The 27562-nt window shown below is 33.8% G+C and overlaps 1 protein-coding gene across 4 annotated transcripts in view; it reads right to left on the bottom strand.

Moving 5' to 3' along the window:
• LOC149424948 (cytosolic carboxypeptidase 1-like) overlaps window positions 1-27061 on the bottom strand; it is a 190984-nt gene extending 163923 nt beyond the window's left edge. For 3 of the 4 annotated variants that reach the window (XR_016304993.1, XM_089648199.1, XM_089648223.1), the window contains exons 1-2: window positions 26793-27061; window positions 23021-23149 (exon numbers count right to left, since the gene is read on the bottom strand). Coding sequence is in view for 3 of the 4 variants with exons in the window: in XM_089648199.1 (XP_089504325.1) it covers window positions 23021-23147 (127 nt within the window). In the remaining variant the exon portion in view is untranslated. The remainder of the gene's footprint in view (window positions 1-23020; window positions 23150-26792) is intronic. The other variant, XM_089648213.1, reaches the window with a different exon arrangement.
• Window positions 27062-27562: the final 501 nt, after the last annotated feature.

The following is a 27562-nucleotide window of genomic DNA, read 5'->3' as shown; positions in this document are numbered from 1 at the left end:
TTGGGACTCTTGTGCGTTTTTTTATTTATCTTAATACTATAATTCAAATACCGCGACTTGCACCCGAATGCACCCCTGAACAACTTTTTTCTTTTATCAGAGACAAGTTTTGCAAAGTTAATTTTATTTTATAAGAATTAGAAATGTTCTTATTCCCGCTCTTTTATGTTTTGAGTACTTCCGAATAATGTGCAAATGTTGAATGTGGAAGTCTATTATTGGTATTTGTATTTTTAAGTACTATTTATTTGTCAGTGCAATAATAATAAATTAATATTGAATATTTTATTTGGATATCGTTACAAATGAAGTAAAGTAGTGCGTATGCATGTTACTTCAAATATATTTTCATTTCATTTATAATTTTTTTTAACGAAAGATTTTAAAGTTGTTAATTTTTTTTTTCAATATCAATCTCTGCCTATTCATGTAGATATAATCATCTAGATGATAAATTTACAACTTGAAATCATTAGATAGTAATAATAATTCTCATTCAAAATGCAAGCAGACAATGTATTCTACCACAACTGAAATATCAGTGCCTTCAAAAACCATACATAACGCTACAAATTTAAAAAAAACTAGCTAAAATGCTTTTTAATGATGAAACTTCATAAATGACCAAATAATATACTGTAAAATAATTTTGTCAAGATGGTTTGTCCTTGACGGTCCACTGTGCACCGTTGGTGTGGTAAAGCCGTCCTAAAAACGATGGCAACTCTTTATGTATAATGAATTTTTCGGGAATCTTTGTACACATTTTAATACGAATATATTGTACAGCACCACTAAGGTCATTTTCCACTAAAGCGGCGCTATACAATTAATCCTATTATTATTATTATTTAAGATATATCATATGAAAGAATAAACGTAAATAAAAATAAAGCCATACAAATATCTTAAACTTAAGTTTAATTTACTTAACCCATAAATACATACCAAGACTTAACGAGGATTAATGAAATAAACGATAAATAGCATTTATATGAAATTTTTACAGATGTCACGGGCTGTAAAATGTTTGATAAACTGTAAAATAAACAAAAATTGAAATACGCGAAGTTGAACATTAAAGTTTACATAACAGAGAAAATGAAAAATACAATGACCTGTCCTTGGGTTCTACAAACCGGGCCGAAAAAACGCTTTCAATCAAATTTCTCTATTTATCTTTTTAAGATTGTAACTTTCTGAAGGTTTGCTTTAGTAAAATTATGTCGGTAGTAACATGGTAAAAGCAGCCATCTGCACCAATTTCCAAGTAAAATTGGTGCAGATGGCCCCTCAACCCCAAACTCCAACGGCTCGGAGGGCTTTGAAGCAGAGAATGGACGGTTATCTCGAGAGTATTTCCTCCTGGGGTAAAAATAATCTCGTCGAATTTAATGTTTCAAAGACCCAATCCTGTCTGATTACGTCTAAAAGGGATCCAAATGATAATCTAGTCTCCTTCAACGGAAGCAATCTTCCGAACAGGCCTTCCATTGATATGCTTGGTGTAACTATAAGTGACCAGCTCAGGTACGGGGGCTCCATCGAAGCTAGAGTAAAGTTGGCCTCTCAGAAGCTGGGCGTACTGTACAGGGCCCGCAGATACTTTAATAGTACACAACTGCTCACCCTGTACAAATCGCAAGTGCGCCCTACTGTCGAATTTGGCAGCCATCTCTGGTCTGGAGCCCCAAAATACCTGAAAAAAACCCTTGACTCTGTGCAGAAACGGGCGGTCCGTTTGATAGATTCCCCAATCTTAACAAACGGACTGCAATCTTTAGAGCACAGGCGTCAGGTAGGTATGCTGTCCTTGTTCTATCGGTATTACAATGGAAGATGCTCTGAGGAACTAGCGTCATTGATCCCTTCGGCACCGGTGCGTAGTCGGGATACACGCCAAACGCGCGCCCAACATTTGTACACAGTTGACACTTGTCACATGAGAACGGGTCGCTTCTATGATTCGTTCTTAAGTTCAACAGCTCGGCTGTGGAACGAACTGCCGGCCTCTGTGTTTCCTCCCTCCTACAACATGGGACTCTTCAAGACCCATGTTCACTCCTTCCTCTCCACAAAAAGACCCTCCACACAGCATCCCCAAAGATGACATAGGCCCTGAGGGAAATTATTTTCTTCAGGGCCTCCTGTGTGGAGTAAATATATAAAAAAAAAAATATTAATAGCGATTTATTTTATAACCATTTTTAAAAATTTATTTTACTTGAGACAGTCAGCCGAAAGCAAGATAGATAATGTGTCTACCTAATATCGTGTCTCTGGAGACAAAATGTTTTCAAAACATCAGACAAAAACAAAAAACATTGTGGATCTACCCAATGTTTTAAAAATTTTATTTGTCGAATATTTTGAAAAAAAAAATTGCCGCAGGAGACGCGCCTTAAGAGACAGACGTAAACAACACAAATACAACTGATTCCACTTTGGGAGATCAACGACACGGCCGCTGCATTTCTGGTCCACGGCCCGTGCGCAATCTACTGAGAGAACTGGCCCTTAAACCGACACACTTTCAGCATACATATGCCATTTCATAACCAATTCTAAAGGGAAACTTGCAGTCTGCATTGCTAGACATCAGCGACATGAACAACAACTAAAGGAATACACATCCTCCATCAAAGTCACGATTGAAAGTTTTAAATATTTTGAATTGCAGCCTTGGCGGTTATCATCGGTCGATGAGAGATAGAGATAAGTAATCGATCACAGGTCCATTACGTAATGATCTCCTAAAATCTGAAAGCATGGCACGGCGCCAGCAAACCGACGAGTTTCACGTCACCTCGGAGAAAACACACGACACGCCAGTGAAAAGATTTACGGGCACAAGGCACAACTGAAAGGAAGCTGCAGATGACAAGACATGTGGAGTAGGAAGTGAGCGATAGTTCTAGAACGTCTTGTTTTAGTTCACTGGCTTCGATTTCATTTAAAGCGAATGATCAAAGAATCTCGCAGCGAGTTAAGCGATATATAATAAAACACTCATTTTACGATCTTAGCGACTTTAAGTAGGTAAGCACTTAAATTGAGAGAATGAAAATTAAATAAAGCTGACGTTTATTGCTAACCTTGGTTGATCAGTAAGAAAAACCTGCAAATCTCACAAAAAGATTATTATTTTTTTTTTCATATATACGGCATAACGTTGGCATCAACAAAAGTAAGAATAGTGGAAGTACAAAAACTCAAACAAAATATAAAAAATAACAAATGTAAAAGTTCCACCACACAAATAAGAGTAAAAGTATAAAATGTAAAAGTACAACAACTCAAAAAAAGTTTAAAATGTAAAAGTACAACAACTCAAAAAAAGTATAAAATGTAAAAGTACAACAGCTGAAAGAAAGTATGAAATGTAATAGTACAAAAACTAGAAGAAAAGTATAAAATGTAAATGTACAACTACTCAAAGAAAAGCATAAAATGTAAAAGTACAACAACTTGTATAATATAGAAAATTTTCGATCAATATTTATCATTTGATTTATTGGCAGTGCAGTCATGTTGATCGCTCGTCGAGTTTTTCGCGTTCTTTATGTGGTTTCCTTCAGTCCATTAAAGAGCGGGCACGATTGGAACGCGAAGTCATTTGGCTGAAATTTTGCAGCTCGTAAATCAGGGCTCGTGCCCGGTGACCAACACCATTATTGTTAACTACAATTACCATCCCTCACGAGTATTATCAATGTCAACACCATTTTCTGACCATGCCGACACTGTTTTAAATTGAGTACACGTGGGACAAAAGAAGACGACAAACAGATCTAATGAGTTTAGTTCCTGCCAACTGCGAGCGTAGCCTAGATTTCCTTTTAATAAAAATAGATGATGGATTTGGTTGGCGAAAACAAATAATTAATATTTTTCAACAGCTGTTCCCCGTATTCTAATCTCCATGGTCGGTGGAATAAATAGCAAATTAGCACGCTTGATCGGCCGTGCAATGTTTGGATTCGAGCCGTATGTTCTCATATCGCGAAAGCTAATAAATAGGTACTTTAATGCTACGGTGTTTTATCGCTACTCGACAAATTAACAAAAACATGTTATTTTACGCAGTTCCAAAATTACATTGCTTTATTTATGATAGGTGAACAATGTCACGGAACAATTACGGAGAAAAATATTCTTCAAACACAACTGGCAGTATTTTGGTCGAAACATAACAATGAGCATTGTATCATAAATAACAAATAGTTTGAATTGCTGAAAAAATTATAAGTTTCCAAAGAATTTGTTTGTCGATAGCGATGAAATTTTATTTCTAAGGAAACTGCAACTTCACTGCAATGCAACATAGCGATATTTTTTTAATTTCTGAAGAAACTGTAACTTCACTGCATAGCAATGCAGAAATAATTCTTTAATCTCTAAAGAAACTGTAACTTCACCGCAATGGAACGTAACAGTGATTATTTTATTTCTAAGAAAACTGTAACTTCACTGCAATGCAATGTAGCAATGAATATTTCATTTCTAAGAGAACTGTAACATCACTGCAATGCAACGTAGCAATAATTCTTTTTTCCCTTCAAAGAAAGATTTAAATTAAAAGCTCTATAAACGATATAATTTAAATGCCTATAATATAAAAGAAAGTTCAGAATAAAAGTTAACCAATAGATTCAAAGAGGAACGGTTATTTAAACTTAAGTTAGCTCACATCGTCGTGTTTAATTATTATCACAATTTTAGAAACATATACATATAAAATAATAGTAAAGTTGGATGGTCTGGTAGAGAATAGTGTTTAATAAAATAAATATATTAGTGTTAGATGGGAAATAACTATGATAAAGAAATGGTAGATGAGAGGTAGTGTTAGGGAAACAGTAGATCACTGGGAAGAAGAATAGAAATTAAGAACATATTATTGATTAATTATTGATCATATTATTATTAAGGGGTTTTCTTTAGGGCCATATTTTACAACGTCATATATCGCTATATATTTTGATAGTTGTCACGCCTCGATGCTATTGGTTGCGACATTCTGCGATTCATTCTCAAGTGAGAGACCCTCCAATGAGCGCTACATACCGCACTGGTATCCCTGAGAAATAGGGCCGTAACTCCAGAATTGTTTCCTTCCCATGTCAGTTTCAATAAATTTAGTGGGCAAAATTACAATATAGCAAAACATTTGTTTAAATATGTATTAACAAAATATTTGCAGAATAAAACAAAATATTTGTGAAATACAACGAAATATTTTTGATTTATAACACAACGTCTTTGAAATTTAAAAGAATTTAGAATTTATGTTTATTTTTTACTTAATTTTAGTGAAATATTTATGAAATAAAACAAAATATTTGGGAAAAATAGAAAACTATATAAAATACTACATAAATCTTTGAAATATAACAAAATGCTTGTGATATATATATTTTAATGAAATATAACATTTTTTTCTGAAATTTATCGAAATTTTTATTAAATATAACAAGAGTTTGTGAAATATAAGTATATATTTTTAATTATACTTATAATTCCTATACACGTATAATTATAATTACTATACACGTCTCTGGTTAGAAGTCAGGTTGAATAGAATGCAACCATTTGGTGTCCTCATTTCAACTCTCATTGTTTACAAATTGAAAAAAATTCAAAATAAATTTTTACGTTTTATTAATTTCAAAATTGGTATTCCTATTATTGAAATCAATTATGTCAATTTACGCAGTAAACTTAAATTATCGAAATTATCTGAAAGGCGAAACATATTTGATCTCCTTTTATTATATAAAATTGTTCATTCAAGGTTAGACTGCCCTGACACTATAAACTTGCTATCTTTACATATACCTCCAAAATATACTAGACGGAATATTTTATTCTACAACAATAACTTTGCTACGAATTCTGTGTTAGAAAGAATACATAGGTTGGGCAATGAACTAAGTGATGTCGCTGACATATTTAATTTAAACTTCAATACATTTAAAGCCAAATTAGTCCACCACTTTTTAAATGTAAATAATGTATGAGAAATCATTATATTTTATTTCGATTTTCTATTGTTTGTTTTATACTGTTGTTAAAAATGAAATTTGTAATTTTTATGTACTTAAAAGCCCAATAGGGCGTCAATAAATAAATAAATAAATATTTGTGAAAAAAAAAATATTATGAAATTTCCACATGTAATTTGTGAAATATCTGAAGGTAAAAGTCACAGACATATGAATATATAGACTAGAAATTAAAGGTGAGGGGTAAAATCAACTGTTGAAGAACGAAGGGGGTAAAGCTGACTGTGATTCGTCAATAAATCAATCTGACAGTATATAGGCATCTCGCATTATAATATCACCATTTAGTTCTTAAAAGTAAAATCTGCTTTTGAATGAATAGACATTTTTACATGGGAGCGCAAATTACTCGCCACGTTATGAACAAATTTGCGAAGTCCAAATTCGGCAAAAAAAAATTTCTTCTATTTTCAGAGTCGAATATTTTGTTTACGTATTTAGTTAAGACACTTTTATAAGTGTTCATAATTTACTTCCTAGTAACAACGATGCGCAAACTTGAGAATCGCTACATTCGACCAATGTTGGCTCGATGTGATAGTATATGTTTCTACAACTGATTCATATTATACGACGTGAATAAGCTTAAAATGATGCTTACATATGGAATGTAATACGACAATTGGGTTTATTCTCTTTTTCACATCTATTTTTACAAGTTTTCATATCACAAGCCACTATTTTGCCGTGTTATTTCATAAAATGCCTCGACCATAGCTCGACGCTAGTTCGAACAAGAATGATGACGTCACATTCTCAAGATTCACGGGAAGCCATACGCGAGCCCAGCCGGCTCCAATGGAACCGGTATGGGGAGTGGGGAATAATACGCTTTTAATCACTTAGGGCAGGTCTACTAATATTCATATGTCTATGGTAAAAGTGAAAGTTTGAAGGTAACCCACAATTTATCTGCTCTATACTGAGCCCCAAAATGAATACTATGCATATCATTTTTATGAATTGATTTAATTCCCACAAATTAAATTACTTAGGAAGGGTTGTTTCTGAGAATTTGAACAATTGTTCAAATTTCGAAGTTAATTTTCAAGTTCTGTGAAAGTTCTTTTCGAAATCCGTTATTATTTCAGTTCTGTCAAGTAACTGGCCTATAGTGATATAATAATAAAAATTGAATAGGACATTCACAGAACTTGCAAATAAACATTGAAATTTTATGTTAATTTTAAATTCTATGCAACAACCCGTCCTTAATGGACGTCCTGACAAAGGGAACCACGTCATATTCGTGCAGTCAAAATTAACAATCGGTAACTGCTGTATATTATTACCAACAAACACTTAATACCTATCTTACCGACATGATTACATTATATAAGCAATTCGTTGTATTTGGTTGATTTTAAAAAGCAGTTAAAACCACATTCAGACAAAGAGAACCGTTTCATACAAGTGAAACAATTCACAATCAGTCATCACACAATTACATTATATCCCGCCCTTGATCTGGTCGGACGCTGGCCGTGACTCGGTGGAATCCAAAACAGTTCCCACTGTTCGCAGCATCCCAGTGGATCCCTATCGGCACACAGCGGCCATAGCAATGACCCATATATGTCTCCCAGCCAGCTGCCAACAAATCTTGGCAGAATCGAGCGCGATAAGGAGATGAACGATTCATATGTGAATAACTCCAATTAAATTCTCTTCGAGGATTATAATTGAACTAAGAAATCTATTTAAATATCAAATTAAAATGAGGAAACGTAAACAAGGGAAAATAACCTTGAATTTTTTTAACTACATTTATTTGGTTTTCGATTTTTCTTTGCCTAAATCCCGGCGTAAGAAAAAACATTTTATTTGATTATTTTGTGCTAAACACGGCTTTGGCCGTGACCAGATCGGAACAGCCAGGTACTTTCCCACCTCCCTCTTACCCATCTCTTTCCCTTCCCTGCTACATTCAGCCTCACAACATACCCTAATAGGGGATGCTATAGTCTCACTGGCTCCAAACGGTTGAGAGTAGTTGCGACTCTGGATCACACTATTCAAAAGATAATTATAAAATGTAAAAATAAAATGTACCTAGAGGAAAAAAAAATATAAATTTCTGTTATTTTGAGTAAAATATCTGTTCTTCCAAACAACGAAATACCTATTGAAACTTTTGTTTTGACTTATATTATTTTGAAAAATGAGTACAGCTTTTTATTAAAAATGTGACTGCGCGACCATTTCCTAGTCAAATATTTGAACACGTGTTCACGCACGTGGCCTTGTCCGAATAAATATAGTGGACGAGATGCAAAAATATCATAATTTTCAAGATGATGTGTTTCGACTTCCCCATAACATATTCGTGCTTTACTGATAGTTTTTTTATGAAATTTGTCCTCCAATCATTCGTTATAGACCTCCGATCCCATTTTTAACAGGAAAACGAATAATTTTACCACATTTTTAGTAAAATAATAATATTTTATATCAGAAAGGTTTCTTCGTGTATTTGATTAAATTAATCGTGCTGTATCGTCCTGGGACGTATCCGACCTCTTTATTGACTTGCGTCATTTATTCTCCTGAGACTTTTTCTTCCATTCCTCTCTATTTCAATTCTTTACTTTCAGTAGGTTCTTACATAATACCATGGGAATAACCTAGCGATATATATAATATAAATGAGTTTACCTATAAAATTAAATGAATTAATAACCCTCACATCTTCGGTATTGTATTCTTTTCGGATCATCTGATTCGTAAAATAACAAAATGTTTATGACTTTTTATTCAAAACCAATAAAGAGTCGCTACAATGCAGAAGGTGTTGAGCTTACAGAATTCATTTTTAAAGGCGAAGAAAAATGAGCTAAGAAAAAAAACACGTATGATTTATGATTTATGACGATTTATGATTTATGATTTATGTTTATTCTGTCAAGGCGGAGGGGAATAAGTCGAATTTCTCAAGTATTCGTCAAATACTTTTACTTATTGCTCCTCGACACGGATCATGATTTATTGAGGTAGATATTTTACCTGTCAACCTTATATTGTAACAATATAAATCTAACCACATTCATCTATCTATATAAATAAAAATGTAAATGTTCTTGTAGAAAGCAATCACTTTGTGGTTTGACATATTTAATAAAATAAAATACTTTTTGTTTTAAAACCACGAGTTTTTAATAATTTTTAGAACTGACCGTAATTTGTACCCTGAAGATGCTTGAGTAAAGCGAAACCGGTCGGTTCTAAAAATTATTAAAAACCCGTGGTATTAAAACAAAAATTATTTTATTTTATTATGTAAATGTTCGTTTGTTCAAAATCGTAAATCTAAGAAAGGTCCACACCGATTGCTTTGGAATTTTGAGACAACGTGGCATTCGAATATGTGTCTTTTTTTATACATATATTATATAGATGTCACCCGTGACAGGTAAAAAAAAAACACAAAATCATGTTTTTTTGAAAAAAAAAAAAAAAATCAGCGCCATCTATTGGACGTAAAAGCAACAGGCGCTGTTGTATTTCTATCTGCACACAAGGTATAGCTAGCGAACAAATAAATGATATAAAAATATGAATTATAAAAAAAAAATGGGAGTTTTCTTTTTTAACTAAACACCTTTTGTTTGGAATACTAGGTTTCAATTACAAAACTACGTTAAAATATCTCATTATAGTTAATTTATTTTATAAGTAACACCATTAATACCATTAAATAGTAATAACATTAAATACTAATACAATTAAATAGTAATACCAATAAATTTGAATACCATAGTGTTAACTTATCAACTCTGAATATCCAGATTTCTAAAACTTCGTTACATTCTCATTCAAATCAATTACAAATAGAAATCAAATATAAATAACTTATTCACCTGCCATGATACTAGTAATCCATTTTGCCTTTTCACAACCGATATTATTCCAGAAAATCGTTTTGTAAATGTATTTTTTATGATTTTCATCACAAAGTTCTATCATTAAAATAACCAACAGAATGTCACCGGTGTAAGCTTTTACGATTATTGTGAAAACTTATATCATAAAGCAGAGACAATTAAAAACTAAATCAAAGTTTCATGCACCAACTAGAATATTATGTATCTACTATTTGGCAAAACCATGAAGTTATTCATTTATATATTTTGTAAGTATATTTTTGAGTGTAAACCCGTGGGTGATAGCATCACGCGATGAGTTTTTTTTCAGTGAAGTTGTCTTTCAACACGAAGTTTTGTTTAATGTAGCCGAAGAAAGTAATGAACATGAATAATACGCCCCGTTACTTTTGAATTTTGGGGGAATTGGCCATTTGAGTCAAGGACTATTAGGGAACGTTCGTGAGCAATAACATAAACGTTCAAATGGCCAAAAATCGCAGTTCGGCTGATATATCTCCACAGCATTATATTGTACAGGCGCAACATCACTTAATATGCACCACACAATCATTGCCTGCATTGCAGATATTTGGATACAGGTAGCCGATACGAATAAATTCCGAAGTTATTTAGGTACCCACTTGTACCTATATTAGTTTATTTCAACTAGATGGAATATAGTTACAAGAAGGCTATAATAACGTATTTCAGTAATATTAACAATTAAGGTTAGCATGATGCTTTTCTCCTGCATGGGTTTTCATATATAATTTTAAAATAAATTGTACTTTTGATTACTGTTCCACTGAAATAATATATGTACATAATTTCACTTATAAATTAACATAAATAAATAGAATTACATATATATTTTTAAATTTTGAATTCATTAAAGGTGTTTTGTAGAACCTACTTGTAATAGGTAAAATTGAAATAACTGCCGACTGTTGACATTTAATTTATTTTTGTTTTTTATGTGAAACCGCATAAGAATCCCAACTGCTCCCATCCCTCTGGAGCCAGTGATACTATGGCATTCCAAAACGGGGTACATTATGCGGCTGAAGGTAGTGGGGAGAAGATGGGGAAGAGGAAGGCGGAGAAATACCCGGCTGTTCAGATATGGTCACCAAAGACGGCCAAAGCCATTTCAAGCAACGTTTAAATTCTGAATGGTGGTCTTTCACGGAGAGTATCTTACACCGTGGGTCCTGTTGCAAATATAGTATAAATTATTTTAAATGAGTGAATTGTGAAATTACATTAATTAATCAAATGAAATTTACTTGCGCACTCCGGAATTTGAACCCGCGACCTCCGGCTTGCTAGTCGAGAGCCTCACCCCTCGACCAGGGAGACACAACACAATAAGTAAAGTTACTTAACTTCTTGTATGCACTTTTTTCCTGGAACGACGGCAACTCTTTTCTCCTTGACTTCTTCACTTGCTCGACGTGTTACATTCTATTGACACCCTTTCTCTGTTCATTTCCTGTACATGTTTATTACTGCATTGCATCGTATTCATACCTCCTTCATTATTTGGTTTGGTAAACGGCTTATAAATTTAATTTCTAATGTGTTCAGTCAGTTGCCTAATTCCCATCCTTAAGTCAAATGCCTCATCAGGATTAGTACCATAACTCCGCGGTGGACTGAAAGCATCGCTTCTTTCAATAATTTTTTTTATTCACGACTACTGCACTAAGTTACTCATTAATAGAATTTCCAACGTTCCTTATCTGCGTTCTCGAATCTTACCTCTTGTTTCTTCCTGAGAGTCCATAATAACTCAATTGCTCCAGGATTCACCGTTTATAATCAACTATAATTACTACGTTTTTCCATAAAAAAACTACATATATGTATAAATACTTCTATATTACAGTGAAATAATCATTAAAACTTTTGTAAACAATATTTATTTGCCATAAAACTTATTTTTGTTCCAAAATTGCAAGAGATTATTCGACATTTATTAGTTGTCAAAATATTCAACATTTAAATTTATCTAAAGTTTGGAAAGATTTCTATAAAATCAAAAGGTCTGCTTATATAAAATATGACAGGCAGACAGAAAAATAACGATAATATCAATTGAAAGATCGTCGATAATGACGGGATTTAAAAAATATATTTTTGACTTATGAAGGTATCTAACAAACTGGGCCAGCTCAAAAGTCTATTGCAGTATTCCAACAAAAAATATTGCTTTATTTGTTAATCATTTTCATATTCTTTTCTAATAATTTTGTGATAAAGCCATAGAGGTAAAATTAGAGGCGCTACTGCCTACTAATATCTAGTCGATACTTGCTCCACTATTAAAACTCGATCAGCGGTGCGCGTAGTTTTTCGTAGAATTCGGAAGTTTTAGTTCGAGCGTTGGGAGAGTTTAGTTGGAGGCAAAAAAGCGGAAGCCATTTTTTACTTCATGTCTCATCTAAATTTAATACATCAATGGATAAAGCGTGATAATATATAATGCTTTTATTTTATGTATAAACGTTCTCTAAATTAAAAAGAAAACCCTATCGAAGAACTAAGCGTATAAATAGACAGACGCGGATAGCGACTTTATTTTATACTATTGAGAGATTAAAGATTCTAAATATGTATGCTTATAGTTTACTTTCTAGGCCATTATTAAAATGAAAATATTATATCAATCTAAAAGGCCTTACACACCTCCATGCAATCGGAGGCCATTTATGGAGAGTGGTGGTGGGGGGTAAAATTGGCGTCTTCTCTACACATCTGTCCCTGCCGCAACGTAACACATTAAAATCAATAGAATTTTACTACACATTAGGTGACTCAACGCGAGCCGACCCGATGTCGTGGGATCGCCGGTCCCGATTTCAGAGTGAGGGCCAATTTGCCTACTCACGCGGTGATCAACGAAGCAATCTAGGGTGTTCCTCACCTCTACCTCGATATTGCCTCCGATTGCAGGGAGGTGTGTAAGGCCTTTAACATTCAAGTTATGATGATGGTAACAACTATTCAATATTTTAAGAATATGCGTTTTTGACAGAATAACCCAGCTAATAAGTCAAATAAACAGGCCAAATAGATAAATAAATAAAAGTATAATCTTTGCCTTTTAACCTTTCAGGTTTGAATATAATTTTACCAACAAGTCCCCACGACATGGTGAAATTTCACAGAATTTCGGAATGCTTCCAAGGTATCTAAAATATGTTATATATTTCTTATTTTTGAAGTTCTCGTTAAAAGAAATACTATTTTGTAAGAATTCAATAATTATAGAACACATTTCTTTTGTGTGGGTAATTAGTAAGAAAACTGTCACTTCACTTTTTATGCAGTTTATACCAAAAATTTTTTTAACTTTCAACTGTCAATGAAAAAATCCTGCTGATTCACTAATCACGCACTTTGACATATTTTATTCATGTAATTCGGTAAAAATATTTGATACCTACAAACTTAAAAAAAATATTTATCTTACCAATGGTGAATAAATCACCTCTTTACGCATCATAGAAAAAAAGATTAAAATACTTTTATAATGTATGGACGACCCCCTGTCATTCAGAGGTTCTAATGGAATATGATGTTTGTGGCTAGTAATCTCCTACCGAGACCCGAAGGGTTAAGAATTTAAACATGCCTTCTGTCATAATTAGAGACCGGATTATATGCATTTGCATATTTGCATATGCAAATGCATATTTAGACCCTTTTCAGCGGTAGTTGCATATTTTAGCAAATAATTTGAGATCTTGCATATTTACGCTTGAATTCGTTCAGATGCCTCACATAGCGACACTATAGACGTCAGATAGCAAGGCGCGCGGCCAGCAAAGCTGAGCGAAGAACTGATAACTGATCTTACTGATCGCTACGGCCGGCGGCCGGAGCGGGGGGGAACCTCTCTCATCTTCGCCTGCGCTCGCGCCTACTCGGCTTAATTCGGCTAATTGCCGAAAACAATTCATTCATTCGTATGAGAGTATAAAAAAAGTGCACATACGTGGATAGCTGAATATCCTGGAATATTTACATACGACGGAAAAGTTTTATACTGCCGAGTTTGCGAGAAAAACATTTCTAGCACAAAAAAGTTCCAAATAGACTAGCATGTCAAAACCAGTGTTCATATCACAGGAGTGCAGAAGAAGGGCCCACGACAACAAGTTTTTACAGTGGTAAGTAGCAGTAACAGTGAAGTAACCTCCAAAGGTAAACAACAAAATCACTTTTGCATGGATCTATGTGAAGCATTTCTTGCAAGCAATATCCCTCTATACAAACTGACAAATCCTGCCTTGAAGGATTTTCTCAGAAAATATTGCATAAATCAAAATATACCGGATGAATCTACTTTACGTAAAAATTACATTCCATCAATTTATCTACATGTGCTGGAAGAAATACGCAATGAACTCAAGGATAACATCATATGGATTTCAGCTGACGAAACCACCGACACTTGCGGCTGTTATATTGCAAATTTGATTGTTGGTGCATTAAAACTTGAACCTTCACCTTCTTATTTGGTGGCCTGCAGAGAACCTGAAAAGGCAAATCATTCTACGATCGCCAGATTTGTGAATGAGGGTATAAAAAAAATATTTCCTGAATCTTCTGCGGATGAAAATGTGTATGTGTTGCTCTCAGATGCTGCCCCCTATATGATCAAAGCAGGCAAAGCCCTCCAAGTATTTTATCCCAATTTGATTCATGTGACGTGTTTTGCTCACGGAATTCACAGACTCGCCGAAGAAGTGAGATCCACGTTTGCGAATGTAAATAACCTGATTTCATCAGCAAAGAAAGTGTTTTTTAAGGCGCCTGCTCGTATAAAGGCCTACAAAGAAAAACTGCCAAATATCCATTTACCTCCTGTTCCGTAACGCCAATTGCTTTTGACAGGCCGTGTACTAACCAATCGTATCGTCAGAATTTGAACTGTGTAGTTTAAATTCGCACAAGTCAGCTAAAACGACGGATAGCCGTGAGCCGAGCCAGTTGCACAAAAACGGTTCGTCCTGTCAATATCGATCCCCGGTTGTGTTATCGGAATAATCGTAATACGTATTTTTTATCGCAATTTAGTCTAAAATAACGAGTGATAACGAACGACAATCCCGTTCCAGTGTTGACAGATGAGGCTTATGCAGATTTCACCATCATTTCACCGGTAAGTTGATTGTGAATTAACGTTATGTATTGTGTTTTTGCATCGCCTGTCACAAGCCATATAATTCATTTATACTTTATCTGTGTGGAATAGCCCTTTAAAGTGCGGCTATTCCAACCCCTGTTCGTTCTTAGAACAACCTCTTGAGCCAGTAATAACACGTTGGAGTACATGGATCGAAGCTGCGATGTTTTACCATGGACATTTTGAAGCCATCAAGGGTGTTATCAATGACTTCGATAGTGCAGAGGCTTTTGCAGTTTTCCAGTGCAAAGAATCGTTTGACGACGCCAGTATTAAAAAAAACAATCTAATTACCACTCATTTTGCTTATATACCTGCAAGTATAAAAATGCTTGAAACTCATGGATTGGCGTTGAATGCATCTATTCAGGTTGTGAAGGAAATTCGCCTTATGAATTCCTCGTTGCCAAAGCTATTCCCGAGTAAACTCAAAGAAAAATTTGAAAACATACTGAATAACCCAGGGTTTGAACCTTTGTGCCAAATTGATAACTTCATCAACGGGGCAGGTGAAATTTTGCCCGGAACAATAAGTTCAAAAATCGCACCCAAATTTAAATTCTGTCCAGCCACATCAGTAGACGTAGAACGTTCCTTTTCCGCTTACAAAAATATATTAAGCGATCGAAGACACAATTTGTCTACAGAAAATTTAGAACAGTATTTATTTATTTATTATTGGATAATTTGTATAGCGCCGCTTTTGTGAGATATCACCTCAGGGGCGCTTTACAGTTGATGCAGATATTACAGAAAATATAAATATTACAAAAATAGAGTGAAGTTAAGTTAAGTAAAATGTAGTAAAGGAACAGGTGACACGAAAATAGAAGATGGAGACTCTGCAGCAAGAATCCCAGGTGGTGAAGAAACTGGTCCAGCTGCTGCAGCGAAAGAGTCCACCGCGTCCACCAACAGTGCCAGCACGAGGTTCGTCATCCGTCCAGGTATGTGTCTGCTGCTAATAAAGCGCTGACACACTATCCTCTCACAGATACCAGACCTTGGCAGCACCGCTGTGACGTTCTACGAAGATAGAAGATGGAGACTCTGCAGCAAGAATCCTAAGTGGTGAAGGAACTGGACCAGCTGCTGCAGTAAGAGAGTCCACCGTGTCCAACAACAGCGTCCAGGTATGTATCTGCTGCTAATAAAGCGCTGACACCTCACATAGATAAGAGACCCTGGCAGCACCGCTGTGACGTTTGGCAAGTCCATCATTTATCTCCATGTAATCCTAGTCTTAGTCATATACTTAGTCATATACGTTTTTAAAGGTAAATTCTAAATTTTATTTTTAAATACATTTTATAATTGATATTTTCGAAAATATAATTGTTATCCTTAAGAACTAATAGCTTACTAAAATAAAAAAAAATAATAAAAAATACGACTTCCTTTATTATTTCATGTTGCATATTTTGACCCTTTTTATGGATTTTCGTGCATATTTTAGCTATTTTTATTGCATATTTGCATGCATATTTTGGGCTATTTTTGTTGCATATAATCCGGTCTCTAGTCATAATATACCAAATTTATAGAACTTAATATTTGGGATAGACGGTGAAATGTAGGTGGATTCATTGGCTTTAAATCGCAGTAAGCAGTTTCATATGTTTTCATGTTAATATGTTGAGGAATGGTATTAGTTAAATAATATTGTAAATGTATATATATATATTTATATATGAAACTAATAGCTCGAGTGGTTAAAAAGACAAATAGATAAATAAATAAAAGTGTATTCTTTGCTTTTTAGAATTCAACCCTGTCTTCTGCTTAACACATTACTTCTTATTTTTTTTTATTATTCGAGACCAACTATCTAAAAGATCAATTCGACGGCAGTCACATAAATCGTGATTCTTTTTTTAGATTTCAATAAAAACCAGGATATTATTAATATATTGATTGATGGAAGCATAAAAAATAGGCACAAAATAGTATATATGAAATATCTATCAAGGCAGCAAATACTTTGGCCGGAAATGAGATTGGTTGTAAAAGTTCTAGAGTAAGTTTGCGGATTAGGACAGGGGATAGAAGCTAGCACGCAATATTACTTTTATCAAGCAATATGACACATCGCGTCACGCAAACATGGCGAGGTGTATTTTCAAATGTTTCAACCGTAATTCAGCGACAGGACCCTCTTTCAGACTTCTAAAAGATTCATATTATTACTTAAGGCGACAGATTTGTTAGTAAACTTTGAAATCACGCAAATCGTGATTTTTGATACAAAAAAACCTAAAAATCATTTTTTTTTCAAATCATTAATACGATTTTTTGGTCGAACTTCAAAATAATAATTTTCGTTTTTTTAACTTAAAAATCACGAACCTCATCATTTTTAATGAATTTCATATTCACGATTTAAAAAAATCCGAAATGATAACTTGGTCCAATATATTTAATCATTGCGTGAATATTTTGATATGCAAATATTTAAAAAAAGCCTAGAAAATGCATAAATTTTCAGGACTTCAGATTTCTTTGTTTAAGAAGTTTTTCAAGTTTTTGTAAAATGATTCTCTCTAAATTCCGATAGGGAAACATTTTAAAATTTGGGATTGAGACTCAAAATATATAGGGTGTTCAAAGATGTAGGTACATGACTTACTTTAACCAGTGAATCCTGACATTATTTGGAGTAAAAAATGCAAATGAAATTTTGGTCTCCGGTGACACTTTTAATGTTTTATTTTTTTTCCCTTTTATAAACGCAATTTTTTTTTTCGTCACTGGTAACTAAGCCGAGTAACCTCATAACCCCCCACCCCAACCCTAACTGTCATACACCAAAAAGCAAGAATGTCACAGGAGGCCAAAATTTCGTTTAGACATTATTTACTCCAAAAATTTCAAGGGAATCAGTGGTCAAAGTGAGTCAAGTACGTCTCTTAATACCATATTAATAAAATACAGCAAGGATTATGTGACCGCTCATGACGTGAAAAATCATTTTCATTGAAGATTAAGCAAATCATTAAAGTGTGCATCAAAAGTGTCGCAATTTCTAAGCATTGCACATTATAATATGAACGTTCTTAACATTATTGTCGAATGCCAAATATACTTAAAATAGTTTTAATAAGAGAGTGTGTCAGTAAAGTTCAGCTAACATGTAACACGCAAGTACTCCTCGGATCACGTGCAAGCCTGTCGATAATTTATGTTTTATTGTCATGGTAGGGAATTATTTTATTCCGCAAGAAACTTCACATGTGGAAAACTGAATACATCGGCAGTATAAAAGTTTTCGAAGGCTTTTGTAATAAGTTTTCAATTTGCCTTGGGTTCAATAATAGCGTAGGTACCTATCCATTTAAACAACCTTATCCAGAAAGGTTGTTTGGGAAATAAATGCATTATCGGAATTTTAAAACAATTCGTTAACCGATAACACAATTTCAATCTGTCAATTATTATTTTATGGTTTGTTGGGCGATATTTACGTATAATCAATTTTGCTTTTGTTCCGATGTTCGTAAAAACGCGTGATTGGTGAGTTCCGGCGTTCAGAAATTCGCACAGTTTCTTTTTAATAAACTTCCTAGAATAACGCAGTAGTATTCAGCTCGCAAACTTATTTATATAAAGAGTTATGGAGTTATAAAAAAATATATTAGTAATATCAAAAAATAAGACAAAATATCATATTACAAGAAGTTGCACCCGCAATAAAAACCAACCGCTTTTATAAAAGCGTTCTTTTCAATATGCAAATTACAAATGTCGAATATATCGTCTTTCTCAAGACGCATTCATTTATGCAAACATACAAGAGTCGATATTCCCTGGATCGAGGGGACTGAACGTTGCCGACTGAGCCAGCCCGCCTGCCAGCCCGCCTGCCAGCCAGTCCCGGAGAGCCTTCCCTCCAGCGTGCGGTCCTGCTCACTGGCCCCGATGTCACAGAGCCGTTACTGACTGACCTTGGACGAATACAAGGAGTTTTATCCGCAATAAAAACAACCGCCTTTATAAAGGCGTTCTTTTCAAAAGCAAATTACAAATTTCGAATATATCGTCTTTCTCAAGACGCATTCATTGAGGCAAACATATTACAATAGTCGATATTCCCTGCATTTTTATGATATTTTAAATAACTCTGTAATGGTTCAAATGAAATACCTCAAGTGCTTTATTTGAATCATTACACAGGACAAAGGTAAATGTGTGCCGGTGCTTATATTTTACAGTTTTCTCTTGTGCAGGCTAACACGTCCCGTACAATATCCACTCTGCAGATAATGTGCAGCGAGTTTATAAAATTGTTTGAAAACAGTTTGTTTGCAAAGTTATTTGAGTGTATTTATACTGTAGAAAGCTACATTGATTTATAATCCACTGAAAGTTGTTTGCGAGCGTTTATGCTGTAGAAAGATATATTGATTTATAACCCACATAAAGTTGTTTGCGAGCATTTATGCTGTACAAAGCAATATTGATTTATGATCCACAGAAAGTTGTTTGCGAGCATTTATGCTGTAGAAAGCTATATTGATTTATAATCCACGGGAAGTTGTTTGCGAGCATTTATGCTGTAAAAAGCTATATTGATTTATAACCCACATAAAGTTGTTTGCGGGCATTTATGCTGTACAAAGCAATATTGATTTATGATCCACAGAAAGTTGTTTGCGAGCATTTATGCTGTAGAAAGCTATATTAATTTATAAATCACAGAAAGTTGTTTCCGTGCATCTATACTGTAGAAAGCTATATTGATTGATAACTCACAGTAAGAAAATCCATAATATCGAACAGTTTATATTTATTTATTAATTAACGCCCTTTTTCGGGGCTTTTACATATGAATATTAAGAAATATACATTATTTATTGTACATAACTTAATTGCTGCATTAACAAGATTTTATATTTCCCTCCATTAGTATTCTGGGCAAAGAGGAATACATATGAATAGACCCAGAATTTTCGCACTAAAATAAATCCTGACTTCTTGTATTACGTTGTAAAATCCGGAAGCTTATCAATTCTCGCAATACCGGAACATCAACTAAATCATTTAGAATATTATATAAGAAATACGAAATCAGTGAAAATTCTTCTGTCTGACAATTTGAGCATATTCATATAATTCAACAGAGTGTTGTAGTTCAACATAATTGCTGGAATACCTATTTTAAAATTTATAAAACGTAAAAATTTGTTGAATAAAAAAATACCTAAACCCTTGAGGTGATTTTCTCACGGAAACGGCGCTATACAAATAATCCAATAATAATAATTATTATTAATATGTGTTCAATGGAAACTCATTTAGTTGAATAAAGTTTATCGCATCTTTAAGAATTGAAGACAATATTTGATTGGAGATTATAAAACCGAAATTTGAAAAAGAAAAATCATAAAAAATTCGGTTGCATCTAGGGATTGAACCCAGGACCCTTACCTTGCTGGGGCTTTGCTCTACCACTGAGCTAATTTGACCCTATCCCCTTCGATCATATTTAACTTTATAATAACTAAGAACTACCAACATTATCTTCAATTTCTTAACGCACATTTTTATTGGCTGCTATATTTATGTATGTCGCCAATTTTATCTTCAATTAATAAATATTACACTTTAAGGTTTTACTCAAAAGGATATTGAAAAAAAAATTGCATTTGTTAGGGGTCTTAACTAACTGTCTCTAACACCTTAAAATATTTCGCTTGGATTGCTTAATGTCTTCATCTCTACCGAATCAGTTCCTACTTATTTCAATTGACCCTTTTTTATTTATTAAAGGAAAAAGTACATGTAAGTAATAAGGCTTACAATTTACAGTGACAATATTTACTACTACTCTTCCAGAGAAGGATTAGCTTGTGGTTGGAAGAGGAGTGTACATTATATTATTTTAGATATACATATAGAATCAAGAGAAGTAGGAAAAAAATATTGTAAGTAAAATGTACTACTAGTAGCTATAATAGTAATGATATTTGGCTAATTTATATAGCGCTGATTTCGTGAAAAATCACCTCAAGGGCACTGATCCATATCTTCCACTTAAATTCTTGTAATCTTTTGAAATTCCATTAGTTTTTAAGTGGTCATAAAATGTCATATTTTATGCTAAAATGCAATAAACATTAAAATTTATAGAACATACCTTTTCACAAAGCAAAACTCCAGTAAAAAAGTGAATAGCTAAGTAGCTACCCGCCGTGGCCATCAAATCGATTCGTCCAATTGTTAATCGAGGCGTCGCGTTGTACCCATCGAGCTATCGATCACCGTTCTTCAAATTTCAAAATAACACTTAAATTTAAAGCAAATTTGAACTAACTGAACACAGCACCGACAACTATTTTGAAAGAAAACTAGATATAAATATTAATCCCATTTTTGGTTCGTTGTTATTTTTAAAAAAGAGAAAAGGTTTTTGAAAATTTTTGGTGAAAACTAATTTTGACAGGGGGAGCCAAAATCTTACCTGCGCCAGGCGCCGTTTGGATCAGGGCCGGCCCTGATCAAGGAGTCGAAGAAAATAATCAAAAATAAACAATTCACGAAAGTAGATCATTTAAATAATAACATTAACTAGTGTTTAGTAACAACCTTATAAGTAGGTACCTATTCTTTTAAATTGATTCACTGAGTGTACGGAGGCATCATAAGGATGCACTATTCCTGTATAAAGTAGTTAGGAATTATATTCAATGGCCAGAGTTGCTAAATAATTTTAAATTCAATGTACCTGCGCGTTCAACACGCTCTTCTGTCCTGTTCAGGTTGGATCAATGCAAAACGAACTCTAAGCAGAATTATTGCCTGAACAGACTATGCAATAATTAAAATAGCGTATTATCCAAGGTGGATATTTTCAATTGCCAACTTACCAAATTCAAGAGGTACATAAAATAATATTTCTCTGATGGTTTGTGAATAATGTTATGTCTCTATTGTTTATATTTCTATTATGATTTGATTTATTTCTACATGGCTATAAATGTAGTGGTAAATGTTTTGTTTTGTAATTTTTCGTTATACATAATCTTTTGTTTTGTATAAATTTTTGAATTCATATTTTTTTCTTACAAATTTAATTTACTTATTCCTTATTATGCTCTATATGTCTCAGTAGAGGTAAAGTCACAAGGAGGAAATCCATAATTGGTTTTATTTTGGCTATATAATACTTATGTACAAACTGAAATAAATGTAAACTGTCGACTTCCCGAAAATTAATAAATAAATATTATTACAATTTTTTCACACAGTTGCGTAGAGTAGGTACTGGAGTGTGCAAAACATAACCCACCAAAATGCCATAATTACTGTGATGTTTGATGATTAAGGCTACTTCTTTTGTTTGTTATTTTGATGGGAAATATGTTGGAAAACATTTCTTTTCAGGACAATATTAAACAAGTGATATTTTAAATGAATATGAGGCTGAAAATAGTGGAGAGGGTGGGGGAGTACCTGGCTATTCAGATTTGGTCACCAAACACGGTTAATTCTGAATGGTGGTCTTACACCAGGGCGACACTGAGAGAATTTTTCACTCTGGAACGTGCCGCAAATACACTTTATATTATTTTTAATTAATAAATTGTGAAATAACACAAATTAATCAAATAAAATTTACTTGCGCACGCCAGGATTTGAACCCGCGACCTTCGGCTTGCTAGTCGAGAGCCTTTACCCTTCGACCACGGAGGCCGTCTGAAGAGTTAATATCTTTCTCGAGAATTAAAGGTTGTTTTATGAGCAGAAGATAAACAACATAGAACTCGTTAAAATACTTAAGATTTTTAACTAAGCTACAAATCAATCTCGTGACAAGAGCAGGGGAGCTTTGGTAGACTGCTTTGGAGATGAGGAAAGATAATGGTTGTTCACGAGGATAAGTATTTAGAGAGTATTGTTACCTTGACTGGTCGCTTTCAGCAGTAGTTTAGCGGTGATGGCTCGGATGAGTTCCGAATTCTCTCCAGGCTTTCCAGAAAGAAGTTGGATCCTCTCCAGTTGACCATCCGTTATTGTGTCCTCTGCCATTACTGGAAGAGAATGATGAATGAGCTGACACTCGGCAGATAGACTCGTTGTCGATAATAGTGCACTCTTTTTGGTAGCAATCACCCATACACAAGCGGACATATGCGCATTTTTCTAAAATTGGATGACATTACAGCAGTTAATATGCGACATAAATGTCGGCCCTACCCAAATGCGATTTGGCACGGTTGTTAGAGCGGTTGACTTCAGTCCCTAGGGAGAAAATCATTTATTTCTTTGAAATTTGAAAAACAAAATGGCCGAAAATTGAAAGAGATTAGTTTTTTACAATTGATTTTGAAAAATTATACTGTAAACTCAAATGAAAAAAAAAAGTTTTTTTTGAAGCACTTGATTCAAAAATTCAAAATGATTAATTTATAGTTTTAAAATAATAATGTTTTTTTTTTGTTTCTTCATTCAGATGAAAAGTAAACCTATAATCCTAATTAAGAAACCTTTGATTTTGAAACATGTTGATGAGTAGGTATTTTTAATTTATTAAGAATCTCTTAAAATTATTGGTAATTCGGTTGAAAATGGGATAACAAGCCCTTAACCAAAGAATTAATAGATTTCATGTGAAACTTTTAGTAAAATACGATTATATTATAACGATGTCAGAACACATATTCATAAAAAATCCTAATATTTTTGCATTTAATCGTATTATCAAGGCAAAGGTAGCTGCACGAACACGTGTTCCGATATATTAGAAATTTAATAAAAGTTTATCAGGAAGCGGCCTGCAATTCCCCTCTTAACCTAATTAATTAATAATTTGAAGAGATTCTTAAAAAAATAGAAATTCTCACTTCAAACCAAAGCCTTTCTTACTCTAAAATTAAGTACCTTCGAAACCGTTGTTTGTAACTACACTCAAGTCAAAGTTTTGGCGATGTCCTGAAAAGTTTTGTGAAGTTACGTGTTTTAATTGTGGACCCACGTAAGTAACGTCAAACCGGATTTTAATAATTACATCCCTTCTCTGAGAGTCATGCTATAAGATTTGAAAATAATTATACATTTTCGACGTTTTTTTTTCTAATGAAAAATTTTCACAGTACATGTGTACATACGAAAAGAGTTTTATAAACTCACTGGGAATAATACATTATAAATTTGTTATCATTTTGTAATGTATTACCTATCTTGTAATAAATAAAATAAACTATAAAATAAAGAATAACCCGCGAAGTGAACGTATTTCGTCATCCAAATATTAGCCGAATTTAGGCCAGTATTTCCATACAAAACTGTGCTTCACCACCACTAAGAAATTCAAATGGGATGGCGATGTACAACTTCAGGCAATCATAAGAAAGATAGACCGCGGGAAAAAAAGTCTAGAACCATTGCTAAGGTTACTAAGTTAGTGGCATATTTATTTCCACTCAAATTTATATAGAAGGCAATTCTATTTTACTTCTTATTCTATGGCATGAACAGATGTACGAAAGTGAATTAACCACGTTATTGTATTATGCCAGGGTAGAGGACTGTGTTGCTCCATTACCTCTGCATACTCGAGGGGAAAATAGGACAACGGTGAGTTGGATACATATACAAAGTACTAATTTCTCATATGAAACAAGTCACACATACCACCCTTGTCAAAGGCGTAGTGAATTTGTAAACATTGTTCCTTTCTGGGTATCGATTCTTCAATCCAGGCCGCTCGCAATGGCCGTCGAAAATACATAAATTGGTCGAAGTTCTTATTTTTAACTAGCTGTTCCCCGACACGCGTTGCTATGGCTTAGTCTGTCTGTGCAGATAGAGAAACAATAGCGCGTTTTGCTCTTGCATACAATACATGGAGCTGTTTTTTTTAAGTATGTTTTTCCTGTCACAGGTGACATCTATATAATAAAGGTATATAAAAACACAAGCGTATTTGAATGCAACGTGGTGTCAGAGAAAATTTCGAAGCAATCGGCAAAGAACTTTCGGAGATTTAAGACTTTGAACAAACGAATATTTTCATTTTTATTTATATAGATCAAAAGTCATAATTTGTCGAGAATCGAGGCTTCGATGAACAACGAGTGGTTTGACCTACTCGTTATTCGAGTGGAATGAAGATTGCGAGTGGCCTGGATTGGAGAATCGATACTAAGGAACGAGATGCTAATATACAACGATAAATTTAACTAAATAACTATCACGACATTTGTCCGCAGGGGTTGGAGGAGAGGCAACTCGGTTTTGGCACACACTTCTTGCTATATTCACATTCATACATCGTCATACACATATCCTCGTGATATTCTGACTAGTCTAAATTTATTAAATACAAATATTCCATCTTGTTCTCAGACATATTGTTGCACTAAATTTCAACAGCATGCATGATTTCACAGAATTTAAGAGGTGACGATGTTATGATTGGGAATGAACGTTTACATAGCTACTTTAAGAATAATGTCCATGTGTTTAATATCTACCGTGCTCTAAATGGGAATTTACCGTTTAGTTTCTAGAATCAAAATGCTGTAGGGTCTGCTTAACCTCGTGTTGGTTGTAAGAAAATTATGCTGTGTAATAGTAAAGATGTATCTATTCAAATAAAATCTATTTTAAAAAGACTCCGAACACCTAAAACACAAGCGCATCTACCGCATTTATTTTAACAACTAAAAATAATGTCTGACCGCACCCTCTCAATTAATGACCAACCCTTTCATGGAAATACTTCAAACTGTATTCATAAAAAAACACTATAACATATGAGTCCAGAAAATCATAATTTCTTGTTAATCGTAACAACATGCAAGCTCTCAAAATTTATCGACCACAATATTTACTAAACAAGACATAAAATATGATGTTTGAACAAGTTTTTCTTTGATTCCTTGGCATGTAGAATTATGTTATGTTTTGATTTACTGATTGTGCTAAAATAATAATTACCAAAAAATAAGGTGTCTTTACTCTAAAGATTTTTGTTTTAGTTTTGAATACTTATGGGGTAGCCATTAGTGTTATGAGGTTATGCACTAACAGTTCACATTGAGTAAAGCAGAATATAATACAGAAGCAGTACTTGTTTATGAAATGAGAGATATATTTTGTCAGTCTTAGACGAAATGGGGAATTACAATTTCGTACTTATTTACTTAAAAATGGAGAACAATTGCACTACATCATCACTTTCTGTCGACTGAAAAGAGACTATACAAATACTCGGACTATAATGTAGAAAAAAGCAGTCAATAATGTATCAAATAAACGATTAGAACTTCGTTAGGAAAAACTAGCGTAAACCCGTGAAAAATTACTGAATAGTTCGAATTCTTGACAAATCAGTTCCAATTTTACCATTACAGTGAAAATATTTTTCTGATAAAAATATTAAATAATATGTAGGTATTTTATTGCTTGTCTGAATTCTTCACATAACCAATTCCTATTTTGGTATTGAAAATGACACATACAGCCATAGTAAATTTGAGTTCATTGAACCAGATTTACGCAGGACAGACACACAACCGAATTTAGTATGTTTAATGATATTCACATCACATAAATTTTCGCCCTTTGATGTGTAAAAATAAGATTTGACAACATTACGCTACACTTCATTTAAGAGGCCGGTAAATTGACTGTTTTCCACAAAAAAAGTATTTGACATAATTCACAAACCTTAATTCAATGTAACAATACAGCTGTCCTGTCACAAACGTCAAACAATTCAATAATATATGAATAAATTGACACAAGTCAGATGTTATTTTAACCGACTACGATTTTGTAAACAAAACTGCGGACAGAATTTCTACTTATTCCAACAAAATTGCTCAATTCAAACTGACACGGCGATATGTTATGTCTCTGGCGTTGACTAAACGGTGTAACGTGTGCAAATGCATTGTAAAATATTAAAACATCGAAGAAATAAAGTTAGAAATTGTTTCTGTGTTGAAAATTAAAGAATGATGTTCACTGAATGTTGTCTAGCGGGTGGTGTGTTGTTTACTAAGAAACGTCAAATAATTCGGCGTTCAGGGGAGAAGCGACGCGACGTCTGCGTTACTCTAGCGCCGACGGACGACGGACGCTTACTGCGGCGGCGCCGGGCAGCTGCCCGTGTATAAGAGACTTGAGTTGTCGGGGACGCCGAACGACGCGGGCGATAGATTATGCACAATGCAAGTAGAATGCGGTCTGGACGCGCGCGTCGATAATACTGTGTTGATATAAAGCACGATGCACGTGCGTTGTTTTATGACATGTAAAAACATTGATTTAATTTACCCCAAACAAAGGACGGGTTGTTTTGCTAAGTTCAACAATATATTTTATTTTCTGATAAGATATACATAACCAATGATGATCTAAAATGTAATATTGTAAAATATTTATGTATCTATACTCCTTATATTACAATAAAAAAATATTTCAAATATAATTTT

The sequence above is a fragment of the Hesperophylax consimilis genome, chromosome 3, assembly GCF_061612785.1.
Source record: "Hesperophylax consimilis isolate HC1 chromosome 3, BYU_Hcon_1.0, whole genome shotgun sequence".
Classification (NCBI taxonomy): Eukaryota; Metazoa; Arthropoda; class Insecta; order Trichoptera; family Limnephilidae; genus Hesperophylax; species Hesperophylax consimilis.
Note: the sequence above shows the minus strand (reverse complement) of the source record. Positions and strands in the feature narration are given on the sequence as shown.